The sequence below is a fragment of the Podarcis raffonei genome, chromosome 2, assembly GCF_027172205.1.
Source record: "Podarcis raffonei isolate rPodRaf1 chromosome 2, rPodRaf1.pri, whole genome shotgun sequence".
Lineage (NCBI taxonomy): Eukaryota > Metazoa > Chordata > Lepidosauria > Squamata > Lacertidae > Podarcis > Podarcis raffonei.
In genome coordinates this window covers 116,915,436-116,929,467 of record NC_070603.1, presented here as the reverse complement: position 1 = coordinate 116,929,467, position 14,032 = coordinate 116,915,436, and the positions used below count along the sequence as shown (strand labels likewise).

The 14,032-nt window shown below is 42.5% G+C and overlaps 1 protein-coding gene across 1 annotated transcript; it reads left to right on the top strand.

Moving 5' to 3' along the window:
- Window positions 1-3,410: 3,410 nt before the first annotated feature.
- LOC128409095 (zinc finger protein RFP-like) lies at window positions 3,411-12,347 on the top strand. Its single transcript, XM_053379308.1, has 7 exons — window positions 3,411-3,635; window positions 6,545-6,640; window positions 7,685-7,894; window positions 8,914-8,936; window positions 10,136-10,254; window positions 11,047-11,079; window positions 11,588-12,347. Exons 1-7 carry the CDS (start codon window positions 3,426-3,428, stop codon window positions 12,103-12,105), a joined length of 1,209 nt encoding a protein of 402 aa, XP_053235283.1. The 5' UTR covers window positions 3,411-3,425; the 3' UTR covers window positions 12,106-12,347.
- Window positions 12,348-14,032: the final 1,685 nt, after the last annotated feature.

The window sequence follows — 14,032 nt, the reverse complement described above, 5'->3', positions numbered from 1 at the left end:
CCTGCTGCAGGAATCATTCCTACTGTTACAGAAAAATCTAGGTGTGAGGCTACTCAGTCAAATCAGCTCGTTGGGCAGAGCCCACGGGTCCCTGCGGAATAAAGGAAGGAATCAAGCCCACCGGAGCAAATAGCTGTAGACCAAAGTTTATTGCGCAACAGGTTCACAGAGGAATTTTGAACCCCGAGGATGGGGTGACAAAGACTTTTAAAACTTCCCCACCATATCCCAGAATACAGTTCGTAGAGCATCATTGCTATATCATTGTTACATCACTGACATGTCACAAAAGGGGAGGGGTAGACAGGGGTTACACTAGTTTAACCTTAGCAGACATGTCCAGACAAGTCCTTGGTACAAGATTAGCGTAAGCAGACATGTCAGGCAAGACTCAGGTATAAGGTTAGCATAGGCCAACACCTCTGAAGGCCCATCACCCAAAGTACAATAGAACTTCCTTTGCATGTCTGGCCCCCTGGCAAGTTTGGTGATGGGATTAGGCTTTCCTTGGCCCAGCTCAGCAATTGTGACCCCTGGACACTTCCTGGAGTCCTTTTTCAAGGGGGAAAATGGTTTGGAATGGAGGAAACTGGCAAAAGAGTTGATTTTATATTATTTTTAAAGCTAGGTAACTTCCCTGAGCTGTCAAGTCGAAAGGATACATTTATGCATAATATTTGTAACATTTAACAACTTTAAAGATGTGCTCCCCGCCCCATAATTTCCGTAACACTACAATCACAATTTCACAGTGAAGGAGGGAAATCTGCACAACACTTCCTAAGTAGCCACTTGCTTTGATTATACCAAGACCAAATTGGATGCATTTTTTTTCCAGCTGACCAGCAGATGTCAGAGTTTTTTTAAAAACAAATGTCTCCCCATCCATCTGTATTACCTGAAGAGGAATGAGGTAAAGGTCACCATTATTATTTTTTTGGAGGGGGGAGTTCAGGGCATTATCAGAAAAGCCACATGGCATGTGAGCTAATCTCTTTGCACACCTAAGGTGTCTCCATAAAAGCTATAGGGCTACAGTTCTAATCATTTATGACCACTGGTCATGATATCTTGAGCTGATAGGAGTTGCACTCTAGCAACACCTGGAGGGCCACCATGTTGGCTGGATTAATCCCTATCTGCCGTGACCATGTAAATAGGGACATTTTGATCTGAGGGATGTTGGAGGGAATGGAAGCAACTCCTATTTTCCTCTTCACATGCAGCATCCAAAAAGGGGCAAATGGTGTTGGTGTTGGTGGTAGGAGTAAGACAAGAACTCCTAGATTAAAATCCTCTCATGGTCAGAGGAATTATTGGACTGGCAACTTATCTTGTTCTTCGTTGCTTCTTCTGAACAACTCTCTGCAATAGGTGTCAATAATCACAACTGCTAGGCTTGCATAACAATCTGCCTCTGGCGTTACAAGGGTTGAGAGATAAAAACTTTAGATTTATTGCTAGGTCCTGCTTGGAAGGGACTTTAATCACAAGGGACTTTAATCACAAACAGCATTAATGATTCCTATAAATGCCAGGTGGTTTTTTCAGCAAATGAAACTGAAATCGCTTCTCTATTTACAGGATGAATAAACAGCTGATTACCCAATTGGCCTCAATGCTTTTCCTTTCTTATATTTTTTGATAACTTCACATACCTCTCAAATAGTTATAGCAGGGGTCGGCAACGTGCGGCCCATGGACCAGATGTGGCCCACGAGGACCGTTTTTATTGGCCCCCAAGCTGCCCCTGAACCGAACCGCCCACTCGGTGAGTCCCCCATGTGCTGCACTAAACCAGCGCAGCGTGGCGCAGGGACTTGCCAAGCGGCGCCAGAAATCGCATATGTGCATGCACAGATACCGGAAATCATGTCTGCGCATGTCCAGACACTGAAAATCGCTTCTGCGAAGGCACAATTTTCGGAGTCTGGGCATGCGCAGAAATGATTTGCAGCGCCGTGGACATGCGCAGACGCAATTTCTGGCATCACGCTGCAGCAGTCCAGTCCATGGACAATCTCCGTGGGAGTGATCCGGCCCATGGCCGGTAAACCTTGCTGACCCCTGAGTTATAGGGCCATTCGTAATTTGTCTTTGATAAGAATCTGAAATGTTTGGTAGATGTCTTTGCACATGATCTATTTTTTTCCAGAAGACAAATGGTTTTACTGTCTTCAGCCCCTCTCCCTCCAAGATGGCAATATCACATTCAGTGATCTCGAGAAGGTCTGCAAAAAGCTCAATTTCACAAGCAGACTGAACATGGATGAACTGTATGATGAGAACACTACTGTACAGCCAGCAGCCTTTTGAAGCATCTTCAGAAGGATGATCAATGGAAGCTGCAAGGTGGTTGGCTGAATTTACAGCATCTGATCTACCAAATAAGCTGACAGTCATCTCCTACACTGTGAGCTTTCCAGCCTCAACAGGGTATGTGGAGAGCACCTTCTCCACAATGGAAAGCAAATGGACCAATGTCTGGAACCAGTGCTCTGTGAAACTGATAAAAAGTGAGCTCCTGATTTCACTCGACTGTCACCTGCTGACTTCCACTCAATTATTCTGAAGGACAAGCCACAAGGAGTGACAGAAAGTACTTGTGAGAAGGTTGAGTGGAGAGAGAGAAATCTTGTTGGCTCAACACAGAGTGACTTGCTGAACCTTTCAACAGAACCAAAGATTTCTATTATTATTATTATTTCCTTCCAGTATTGTTAGAATGTTTGCAGTTACCAGTAGTTACCATCTGATTGGGATAGACACCATGTTATCATAATGTTTGGCGTTACAAAGCCAAGCTATGATGTGATATTATTATTTCCTTTCAGTATTGTTGGAATGTTTGCAGTTACCAATAGTTACCATCTGATTGGGATAGACACCATGTTATCGTAATTACAATGTTATCACATTACAAAGCCAAGCTATAATGTGATGTGCAATATTTTTCTTACACTTGTAAATTATAGTGCTTTTGTTATTTTTTTAATTGAAGAAAGTCTTGAAAACCATGTATGTCATTGTAATTGATTGCTTTGAACTCATTTCAGAACCGGGCAAAAAACAATTTCAGTCCCTAATCCCACCCTCCATCCTGTCCTGTATTTTGCCAGAACAAAGGTGGTAACCCTGTGCCCAGATCAGGAGGACAGGGAAGCTCTTGATACATAGCTCTTACTCCAGGGAGGTAGGTTTTCTTCAAGAAGGGTTGTTCCTCCACAATGTCAACATTTTATTTGTTTATAACAGTATTTGCACATTGATTTCTCAGGGCAGCGTTGAGGCAAACAAGAAAGGCGTGTCAGCATAAAATATATGCATTTCAGCACTGAGATCCTTAACCATTTACAGGATGAGAAACATCCAGGGTATATAAACAAAGAAAGTGAAATTGACTGTGTCTTTGGTGTGAGGGAGCCATGGCTGCTTCTAAGGGTCCCATAAACAAGAAAATCCGTCTCCAAAGCAGGAAGGGAGGAGGAATGGGGAGATATTGTGAGAAGCACCAGGAGTCCCTAAAACTCTTCTGTATGGAGGATGAAACTGTAGTCTGTCTGGTGTGTGACAAATCCAGGAAGCACAGAGGTCATGAGGTGATTCCCGTGGATGAGGCTTCTGAGGACTACAAGGTAGGAAATCACTCTGGCCCTTGATGGGGAGCAGGGAAGTCTTCTTAATTCTTCTTGGGAGGTTTTCTGTAATTCTTAGGTTCAAACTAGGCATGGCATTAATTGCCAGAATGCAATTTAAATGCTTGTTGATTAAATAGCCAAGGAGAAGCCTGAGGTTTTTTTTGGAGGTGGATGGCATGAGCCTAATTCTTTCTCTCTCTGCCAGAATGCCAAAGGGGCTGCCCTTGAAATGCAAGAAGCAGGTTCAGTAACTGTTCAGTAACCATGACAGGGAAAGAAATTATTAAAACTTGGGGACCCATGGTAAATCATAAAAATGTTAATTTCACTTACACAATCTCCTGTCTAGTTTTTGTTTATGATTTTCAATTTTATACATTTCAATAATTTTACAATCATTTTAACATTTCAAAACTTGACTTCCCCCTTTTTCTGCGTTTCTTTAAATTTATTTTTAAATATTTCCTGCATATCCAAATTAACTTAATTTGCTCATTCATTCATTCATCTACTTTAAATATATACTCTTATAAAGCTGCAGGTTATTACAATAATCATTCCAATGCTCTTATTTGTTTACAGTTTATTTGTAAATATTCAATAAACCATTTCCATTCTGTTATAAAAAGTTTGTTATCTTGATTTCTTATTTTTCCAGTAAGTTATGCCATTTCTGCATGTTCCATAAGTTTTTGTATCCATTCCTTTTTTGCTGGGACTTCTTCTTCTTTCCTGTCTTGTTTGGGCTTAGGCTGTGTACAGAGTCGTTTACTCAGCACCCAGTGTGCTTCCACCATTGGTTTGGGAAGCTGTGCACACGTGATATTAGCCCCAACCCACTGGGACCGTGACACGGAAATAATGGGTCAACGATAACCCTTGGGGACCTTCTCCCCACCGCTCAAGGCTGCTGTAATTGTTGGCCTCCAGGACAAGGTCATACTGCCAGAGAGTGCCTCCTGTGGCTGCAGAAAGCTGTAACTCGTAACTGCTGCCTGTTGTTTTTGCTGTGTTAGCAGCACTGAAGTGACCTCTCCAGAACACAAGCGTGGGTCATTTTTGTGTGGCGGTCCTGGGCTGCCCAGATGACAAGACCCCACCTCTCGGCCTCACAGATGTGGTCCAAAGGAAAGCAGTGGCACCAGTTTTGGCACCAGCTGGGCTGCAGGAATTGCCGGAAGGAGGCATAAAAGGCGCCATCCAATCGCCTTAAGGGACTCCGGATTTTATTTAGGGTTTACTCCTTAGCCTTTTCTTTTCCCGAATACATCCCGCAGGGTGGCGGGTACAGATTTTTCCTTGGGATGTACCCCCAAAGACTTTCTCACAAATGAGTATAGCCGCAAAGCAGTGGAGGTTTAGGATCAGAGTTTTCCTTCTCCTGGATGGGCTATTTTCCCTGGCTGATGAGCAAGGCTGCTGTGTAAATAATAAAAAATACTATACACATTAATTCCATGTAAACAACCTCATGTCTACTTTGGGCTTAGGCTGTGTACAGACTGCTGCTTTGGCAAGATATCCTGTATTTACCCTGTATCTATCATGCTGCGTTAAACATGTCACTGCAAGAGGGAGAGACAATACGCTTCCCGTACAGACCACACCCAGAAGTTTGTATAGTTTTTATGTGCACAGTAGAGCAGCCATGATGGATCAAAGTGGATTACACTATGACATGTCAATAGAAGCTCCTTGGACTTTTGTTCACATTGCTCATGGAGACCTCGTCAATGTGATAAGATAAGAGCAGCCATGAAGCCAAAACAAAAATGAAAGGATTACATTATTACTAACTAGCACTGGAATTACAAAGTTCCAATGGGTCGGGCACCAGTGACACATTTGGGATCAAAGCTGTTCATTGCCCCACCCCGATAGAGTATAGTCATTCAGAGTCTACATTTTATGTGGGTCCACCAAAAGAACAGTAAAATTAAAGGAAGACTCAATGAAAAGGTGCAGCCCCCAGATCCTGTTCAATCAATCAATATTGTTATGAGTTTATGGGTGCCAGATTCCCCTAAATTCCTGGATTCTGATGTGTTAAGAACCTGGGGTGATGAGTCATTAAGAAAACAAAGGAAAGGTGATGGAGTTTTAAGAAAGCAAAAGAGAGGGGGCTCTGTACCAGACAGCAAACATTTCTCCCACATACTTACAATGAAGGCTCATGAGGCAAAGTAGTGGTAGAAAAAGGGTTATATTTCTTAAGTGAAAAAATGTGCAAACCAAATTCATAACATACAGGTAGGCAAAAGGCTATGCACACATTTGTGGCATAAAACACAGTGTAGTTTTCAATCACATTTGCACATTTCTGGGCTCAGCTGGTAGAACTAGCAACCAGGGTCTGATCTGACTGGGGGGGTCCATCCCCCCCCCATACAGTAAGGCAGCAGGTAGTGGGAGAAACACATATGGTCTGGTTGTGGGGTGGGGGCTTGCACAGTAAGGTGGCAGGGGGGTGGCCCAGGTGATCTCCCCCAGAGGCTAGGGTGGAGGTACACACTTTTAAAAGAGAACTAAGAACTGACTCTCCTCTCCTCTGTGCTCTTATGATTAAAGCAAAATCCTGATTCAGCTTCCAGATAAATTTTTTTAATGCTTCTAAATTTCTTTTATAAAAACAAAAATTAGCACAAAGAAGCTCCTATGCAATTTAATAATAATGAAAAGTAAAATAAATAATAATGAAATGAAACTCTTCATTAAGGCCTTGATTTTTAAAATTTTGAGCTGAAAGCCTAGAAACTCATAGAGCAGATTTCAAAAACTAGCAATTATCAGGTAAAAAGCTTAAGAGCAGCGAGGCACCAGGAAGTAGAAGGGAGCATAACAGCCAACCAAATTCTCTCGTTCTATCTCTGTCTCAATCACGATCTGAACTTTTATTTTCTCTTTAGGAAATTATCAATAGCTACCTGGAGAACCTTAGGAAAGAAAGAAAGAAAATTCTGGCCTATGAAGCAGAACTGGAAAAGGAAAGCCAAGACCTCCTTGTAAGTGTCACTAGTGTTCACTGGAAGGGAAGAAGTGCTTGATGAATCAGGTCAGGACTGAATAGAAATGGAGAAATCTGTCTATTTCTGTTCATCTCAGTTTCATACATTTCCATGTTAAAGTCATTTCTCCCAATTTTGCCTTTGAATCCAAACTGAACTGAATCTTCTTCCCATGTGGCAGCTCAGATCCACAGAAGATAGTTGCAACATTCTGATTTGCTATACAGACTGTTGAAGAAATTATCTCTCTAAATGTGCACTATTTTATACCTATAGGAAATTCAAGTTGACTCAGTGTATTAAAGTAAACAGAGGACTGTTGGGAATGAGCAGGCCAGCTCTGCCCTGCTTCTGTTTCTGTTGATTTCCTACTCATGGAAGTGTGAGGTGAGGACTCTTTTATGTCCATGGAGGCTTTCTGAACATCTTAGAAACTAAATTATGCTGGGTCCAAAAATGTACAGGCAACCTTCATGGATAGAAAAAAAATCTCCTGGCTTTAGGCTGCCACCTTCCACAAGATGGAAGCAGGGCTCTTTTTTTGCAGCTGGAACTTGCCAGATCTCAGTTCCAGCACCTCTCAGGCAGGTGCCATTGCCGTTGTAATAGTAATAGTAATAACAGTAATAGTAATTAGAACAAGGGATGTATTCATGGTGAGTTCCGGCACCTCTTTTTCTAGAAAAATAGCACTAGGTACGGAAGGCAGGAGAAATGGCAACAGAGAAGGCAGAGCCACTGTGTTCATGCCTGCCATGTTTACCTTAAATTATGAAGAAGAGGGTCTTCCTTAGCCACTGAGGGCTTGTCCACACCTCCACTTGTTCTGAGCCTAGAAATAATGGGTCAAAGCAGTTTCCCTTTGCCCCGCTCCTTTCCCAGGGAAAACCCACTGTTAAGTTCTCAGTCAGAACCAATGTCAATCCAGAGAAAACCCAAATTTCCTGTGCAATTTCCACAACTCTCCTCCTGGTGTTGTAAAGACTGACCACACTCCAGACTCCGGTCTCCTTGTTTCCTCTTTCTATCTACTGCTTGCAGAAATGTACAGCAACTGAGATGCAGAAGGCAGAGGAGAAGTTCAGAGAACTGCACCAATTTCTGCTGAATCAGATCAAAGAGGTGGAGAAAGAGATTGCAGGGAGAAGGGATGAGCACCGGGCAAGACTCTCCAGAAAACTCTCCTCTCTTGAAAGGATCATCCAGGAGATGGAGGAAAAGAGTCAGCAGCCAGCAAGTGAACTCCTGCAGGTAAGATGGGGGCAGTAATAGCCCAAGGCTCCACTCCAGGAAGAGGCTGCCTTGAAATCTGAAGTGCAAGTTGTGTGAGAAGGAAAATGATAAATGGTTACTGGCTTATACATACGCTTCAGGTTACAGACTCCACTAACCCAGAAATAGTACCTCAGGTTAAGAACTTTGCTTCAGGATGAGAACAGAAATCGTGCTCCGGTGGCGTGGCAGCAGTGGGAGGCCCCATTAGCTAAAGTGGTGCTTCAGGTTAAGAACAGTTTCAGGTTAAGAACGGACCTCTGGAACGAATTATGTTCTTAACCCAAGGTACCACTGTATTTGGGCCTGTGTTAGGGGTGAGTATGTATGAAAATATCCTAGAAAAACTACCCAATAGTTCAACTTACGTGCACAATGACAAGAGCACTGGGAAGGGGTGGGATACCACAAAAAAAAATTGTGCAGCAAATTGGATGAAATTTAAGAAGTTATGGCCCAAAACTATCAATGGTGGAAAAATTCCTTAACTTTGCACTTAAAGGTGAATCCACCAAATGGGCACTTTATAAATCAATATGCAAACAGAATCACAGACATCTGTCAACATTTGCACTTCTCTGAAATTTCCAAACAGTTCTCCAATAATGCTTGCAAAAAATTCATACAAGATCATAAAGTGAAACTAACATAAAAAATCAGTATATTACAGAAAATTGCTTTGCAAAATGTGTGTTTCAGGCAAAATTGGATATAAAAATATCTATATTAGGAGAAAGCCACACTAAAAGGCTGGTGAATTTTCAGAAGGACTTTAAAAAAATTGCAGACTGATGTGGAAATGTGGAGAGCTAAAGAGGGGAAAATAAAAAACCTGAAAGATTCCAAAATTGGCTGGCTAGGCCCTTCCTACCAAGAATATTTGTGTGTGCTGGACAAACTGACACCAGACAGCCAGAGTCCCTCCATTTCAGGGTCTGAAGGGGCTTCCTGCTGTGGCCTGTGTTGTGCATTGAATTCCATTCTCTTTTCCTCTCTAGGATGTGGGAAGCACCTTGCAGAGGTGAGTGCATCCAGCTCATTTCCATTAGCATCAGTACTTAAAACCTGGCCCTCCAAGCTCCTGATGGAAAGACTTTAGGACTCCACACTCTCTGTAATTTCACCCACAAAGATTGGGACCTTCCTTTTGAACTTGTGGCATCTCTATTCTCGTTCAAAGGATAAAGACCAAAACACTGTTTCCTTCCCCCTGCCCCCATCATACATGCTATACTAATAAATAATAATAATAATAATAATAATAATAATAATAATAATAATAAATAATAATATATTTATACCCTGCCCATCTGGGTGGCTTCCAACAAAATATTAAAATACAGTAATGCATCAAACATTAAAAGCTTCCCTAAAAGCTAAAAGTTTATTGTGAGTGAGACAGAACAGTATTGAACAGTATTAGTACCTTCAAGGCTCATCAGGGTCTATATTGGTAGGGGTCCTGGCCCCTCCATTTATTCTCTGTTGTCCCTTGCAATTCCTCTCCACCATCCTGTTAAGTTGTGGGTGAACATATCAGATGACACAGCGATTCTTCAAACAGCTCTTGTTTATTCACAGGCCAGGACAGAACTGAACTGAAGGGCTCAGTCAGCCTGCTTATATAGAGCTCCAGTACCACGTTACTGTAACAACTTTCTAAAACTATCCAAGCACTGAACGTCACTTTCGATCCTTCATTTGCATAACTATCTACAGTATCCATCCAATCACTGAACGTCACTTTCGATCCTTCATTTGCATAACTATCTACAGTATCCCCCTGCTGGCCCAGGATGAGAACTTCAGTACATAACACATCCTTTCTTGGATATATTGATTTGATTGTACACCTGTGGAAGATCTGCTTCATGCTCTGAGAGCATCTGGTTCCAGAGCAGAGGTTATCTAAGGCAGGACACCAGCAACCTCAATAAACAAATAGTCTGACCTTACTCAAGTGTCGCTAAGATAAAGCTGTTATACTTCCAAGCAACAGGAGAAAGTTACTTTCCTTGCAGCAACCAGTGCCTTTGTAGTTCCCTTCAAGATTTGCCAGTTCAGTCACTGCAGAAAACCCTCATGTACCACTCAGGTTCAGATTAGAGGTTACCAAAGCATCCATCTTGTTCTTTCTACCATTTTCTCCCTCCTTTTACTCCCCCCCCTTTCCTTTACTAGGAATTGGTGATTTGAAAGGTTAACATTTTTCCTCATCAGGTGTGAGAGAACAGAGAGATCGGAGAATCCACCGGCTTTTCCTCCAGAGCTGAAGGAGGAGGCCTCCAGATTTCGTGATATGAATCTCCGTCTGGAGGAAGTCATGAAGGAATTCAAAGGTAATGACGAATGGCTGCAAGGATTTTGTGCTGGGCATTACATTAGTCTAACACAGAGCATGTTAGGCTCTTAATGTATTTTGCTCTTGCTGCAGACAGGAGCGGCACCATCATACCCCCCCCCCTTGGTGATCCAGCCGTCAACTAATTCCCCCCATAATGTCCCATGTACATTGGCATGCTGCAGCATTAGAAATGGTGGCTGCCACAAATAAAGAAAGTCCACACCAGACTCTATAGTAAAGTCTGGTTTTTTCCTAAAATTTTATTCGGGGGGGCGGGTATTGTTTTGCTGTTTTGTTTTACTTATTTTCATGTTTTTATCCTGTATCTTACTCTGTGTACCACCCTGAGATCTTATGATGAAGAGCAGTATATAAATCTAAGAAATAAATAATAAAAGAATAATGTGCATCTGTTTACAATTCCTTTTGCATGAGAGCACTGGAATCCTTCTTCAGCAAGCTTAGTTTCTCATTTTGTTTAACCACTCTGGCTTTAATTATTTTCCCCGCCACTTTATTTGATGCAGATGTTAAGGTTGCATCCATCCGATTTAATGTTGAATATTTTTATTCTGCTTTTTAAAAGTCTTGTTTACCATTGCTGAGTTTTACAGTTTTCTTTAACTGGTTTTTTCCCTAAGTTCTTAATCATTTGTTCTACTGATTAATCTTTTACTTGAAATAAAGATAGAACAGGTGCTGTGTTACTAAGTGATATTTTTCTAACAAAATTAATTTCAGGTAGAGCAGCGTAGTGCTTAAACTTGTTATCTTTTTTCTTTCTCAGATGCTATGTTATTCAGACAACAGTTTCAGAAAGGTAAATTTCCAATGGTGACCCAAATTTACAGGAGGGATGGGGACTGGCATTTCATTGGGGTTGTACAATCTTTTCTGAAGACTTTGGAACCCTTAATACAGTGGTACCTCGGGTTACATATGCTTCAGGTTACATACGCTTCAGGTTACAGACTCCACTAACCCAGAAATAGTGCTTCAGGTTAAGAACTTTGCTTCAGGATGAGAACAGAAATCGTGCTCTGGCGGCGCGGCAGCAGCGGGAGGCCCCTTAAGTTAAAGTGGTGCTTCAGGTTAAGAACAGTTTCAGGTTAAGTATGGACCTCCGGAACGAATTAAGTACTTAACCTGAGGTACCACTGTAAGTTATTAGCCTTAAAATGGCATTTATGTTCTTCATATGTATTGCCAAATCCCCGTTTTTTCAGGCGTCGTGTTCCAGGTTAAAATACACATAAACCTGCCCCATTACATGTCAGTTTCTGTCTCTCAGCTGATTTTGCCGCTCTTTTCTTCATCTTTCCCAATAGCAAATGTCACTCTGGATCCAGACACAGCCCATTCCTGCTTCATCTTGTCCAAGGATGGGAAAAGCGTGAGATTCGCAAACAGAAAGCAAGATGTGCCCAATAATCCTGAGAGATTCAACAACTGGCATTGTGTGCTGGGACTTGAGGAATTCACAGCAGGCAGACATTTCTGGGAGGTCAATGTGGGAAGTGAGGGAGAATGGGCTGTGGGGGTTGCCAGGAAGTCTATAGGGAGAAAGGGCCGTTTTCCCTTCAGTCCTGAGGGAGTCCTCTGGGCTCTGGAAAAGATGGGAAATGGGTACTGGGCCTGGAACCCGCCTTATAACACTCCTCTGTCCCTGAGTGAGAAGCCCAGGAGGATCCGGGCGACTCTGGACTATGAAGGGGGACGTGTGTCTTTTTATGACGCTGACACAGGAGCCGAACTCTACACGTTCTCAGGAGCCTCGTTCTCTGCAGAGACCCTCCTCCCTTTCTTTCGTCTGTGGGGAAATGAAACCCACCTCAGTATCTCCTGAGGAGACTAAATCTGCCTCTCAGGCCCAGCAGGAGTTTCTCTCCAGAAAAGAAGGGCTGAGATAAAACCCAACATTTACCTCAGTTGCACTTTGGGCAGCTTTTTAGGGGCCGTGTGAGAAGATTACAATCAGCAGAAATAACAAAACAAAAATGGTTGCCTTTCCCTGCTTTTTATTTCCCCTTTCCAGAATTCTCTCTGCAGATTATTTCTTAAAGAGACGGTAACACTTTTAACACTCCCAATATACCGTATTTTTTGCACCATAACACTCACTTTTTTCCTCCTAGAAAGTAAGGGGAAATGTCTGTGCGTGTTATGGAGGGAATGCCTACGGGTGGCAAGCCTACGGATTTTCCTCCTCTAAAAACTATGTGCGTGTTATGGTCGGGTGCGTGTTATAGAGCGAAAAATACGGTATAATGAGTTCCTCAAAAGGGCTCAGCCTCCATCATCTGGTTTCATTTTGCCACCTTCCTTTCCCCACAAGACCCCCAGCAGCTGTTAAAATACAAACATTCACGGATTACTAGAAATTAACTCTTTTACCCTCCTCAGGAAGGAAAGCTCCTTGCTGTGTAGACCTCAGACTGGAAGAAAACACAAATAATGTCTGTGTGGCACCAACTTCAAGCCTCGTCTGGAAATACAGCCTCACCATGTCCCCTGTTCCTCAGAGATTAATCTCGCTGGATTCAGTGGGGCTTCCGGACAATTAAATTTATTTACAGTTGCTGCATTAATCTTCTATAAATGTTGGATTCTGTATATCAGAGGCAGCCAACACAATGTCCTCTGGATGGTGTTGGGCTCCCATCAGCCCCATCCAGCAAGGCCAACTAGTCAGAGATGGTGGGAGTTGTAGTCCAGTGACTTTTGGAAGGAACCAGCTTGGCTCTGTTTGCCCTATATAATTCCCACTGAGCTTTCCCTCTGATCCCAAGCCCCACCCTGGTTATGGGATGTTCCCCCAAAGAGGGCCTTTTCACTACCAGGTAGATCTTAGTTTTCTCTGAGGCTTTTAAAGGCTATCATTCAATGCTGTTTAATTCTTAGAACTATTTTGTTTCCACTGTTGCCAGTTTTTAGTGCTGCATTTATGGTTCAAGATCTTGTGCTGATTTTTATGGTTGTTGCGCCAATACAGATTTTATGCTGATTGCTTTTAATGAATTGCATTTGTTTTTTAATCTGTGAACTGACCAGAGTATGTGGTTAATTAGGAGGTATAGGAATGAAGCAAAATAAAAATAAAAATGAAGTGAAATAAAAGCTCCAAAACTCCCTCCCAGGCTGTCAAGGGCCTCCCTCGATTGCTGCTGTTTTGCAGGAGTATTCAGCAAGATGTCATTGACGCAATAATAGTGCATTAGTGCTGTATTTATATGGGACAATCCACATATCATTCTGCTTTAGGGGTTATTCTGCGATTCTTCCCCAATGTTAATGGTTCATTGCCATATGAAGGGGCTCCCATGTCTTTTCTGTGAACTGCCCTGAGACCTCTGGGTATAGGGCAGTATATAAATTCAAATAATAATAATTAATAATAATAATAATAATAATAATGGAACAAAAGCAGACACTCCGCTCTAATATTCCTGACATAGAAAGCTCTGCAACTTCTGCCCTGGACTGATAAGAAATGAAGCAATTATGAGTGTTGCACCAACAACCAGATCCCCTCTTGCGCTGCTAGACCTCTGGGCCAGAGAGCCCTAGGTAAGAAAGCCACATAGAGCCGGAAGCCACACTGTCGCCTTCAGTCAGGCACACGACCGAGAAAGGGAACTAGATTTGAGGATGGCAGGATGTGGGGAGCAGGGCTTGAATAGAAATAGTGTCAGTACTTAATACCCTAACCTAACCTCTGGTTTGACAGTCAAAGTAAAGAAAGCAGGCTATGTACTGGTTGTAGGTGAAAGGCC

Coding starts and splice junctions, on each gene's coding strand:
- LOC128409095 (XM_053379308.1), top strand. CDS start 3,426: ATGGCTGCTTCTAAGGGTCCCATAAACAAGAAAATCCGTCTCCAAAGC. Junction 3,636..6,544: donor AGGCTTCTGAGGACTACAAG/GTAGGAAATCAC, acceptor TTTTCTCTTTAG/GAAATTATCAATAGCTACCT. Junction 6,641..7,684: donor AGGAAAGCCAAGACCTCCTT/GTAAGTGTCACT, acceptor TACTGCTTGCAG/AAATGTACAGCAACTGAGAT.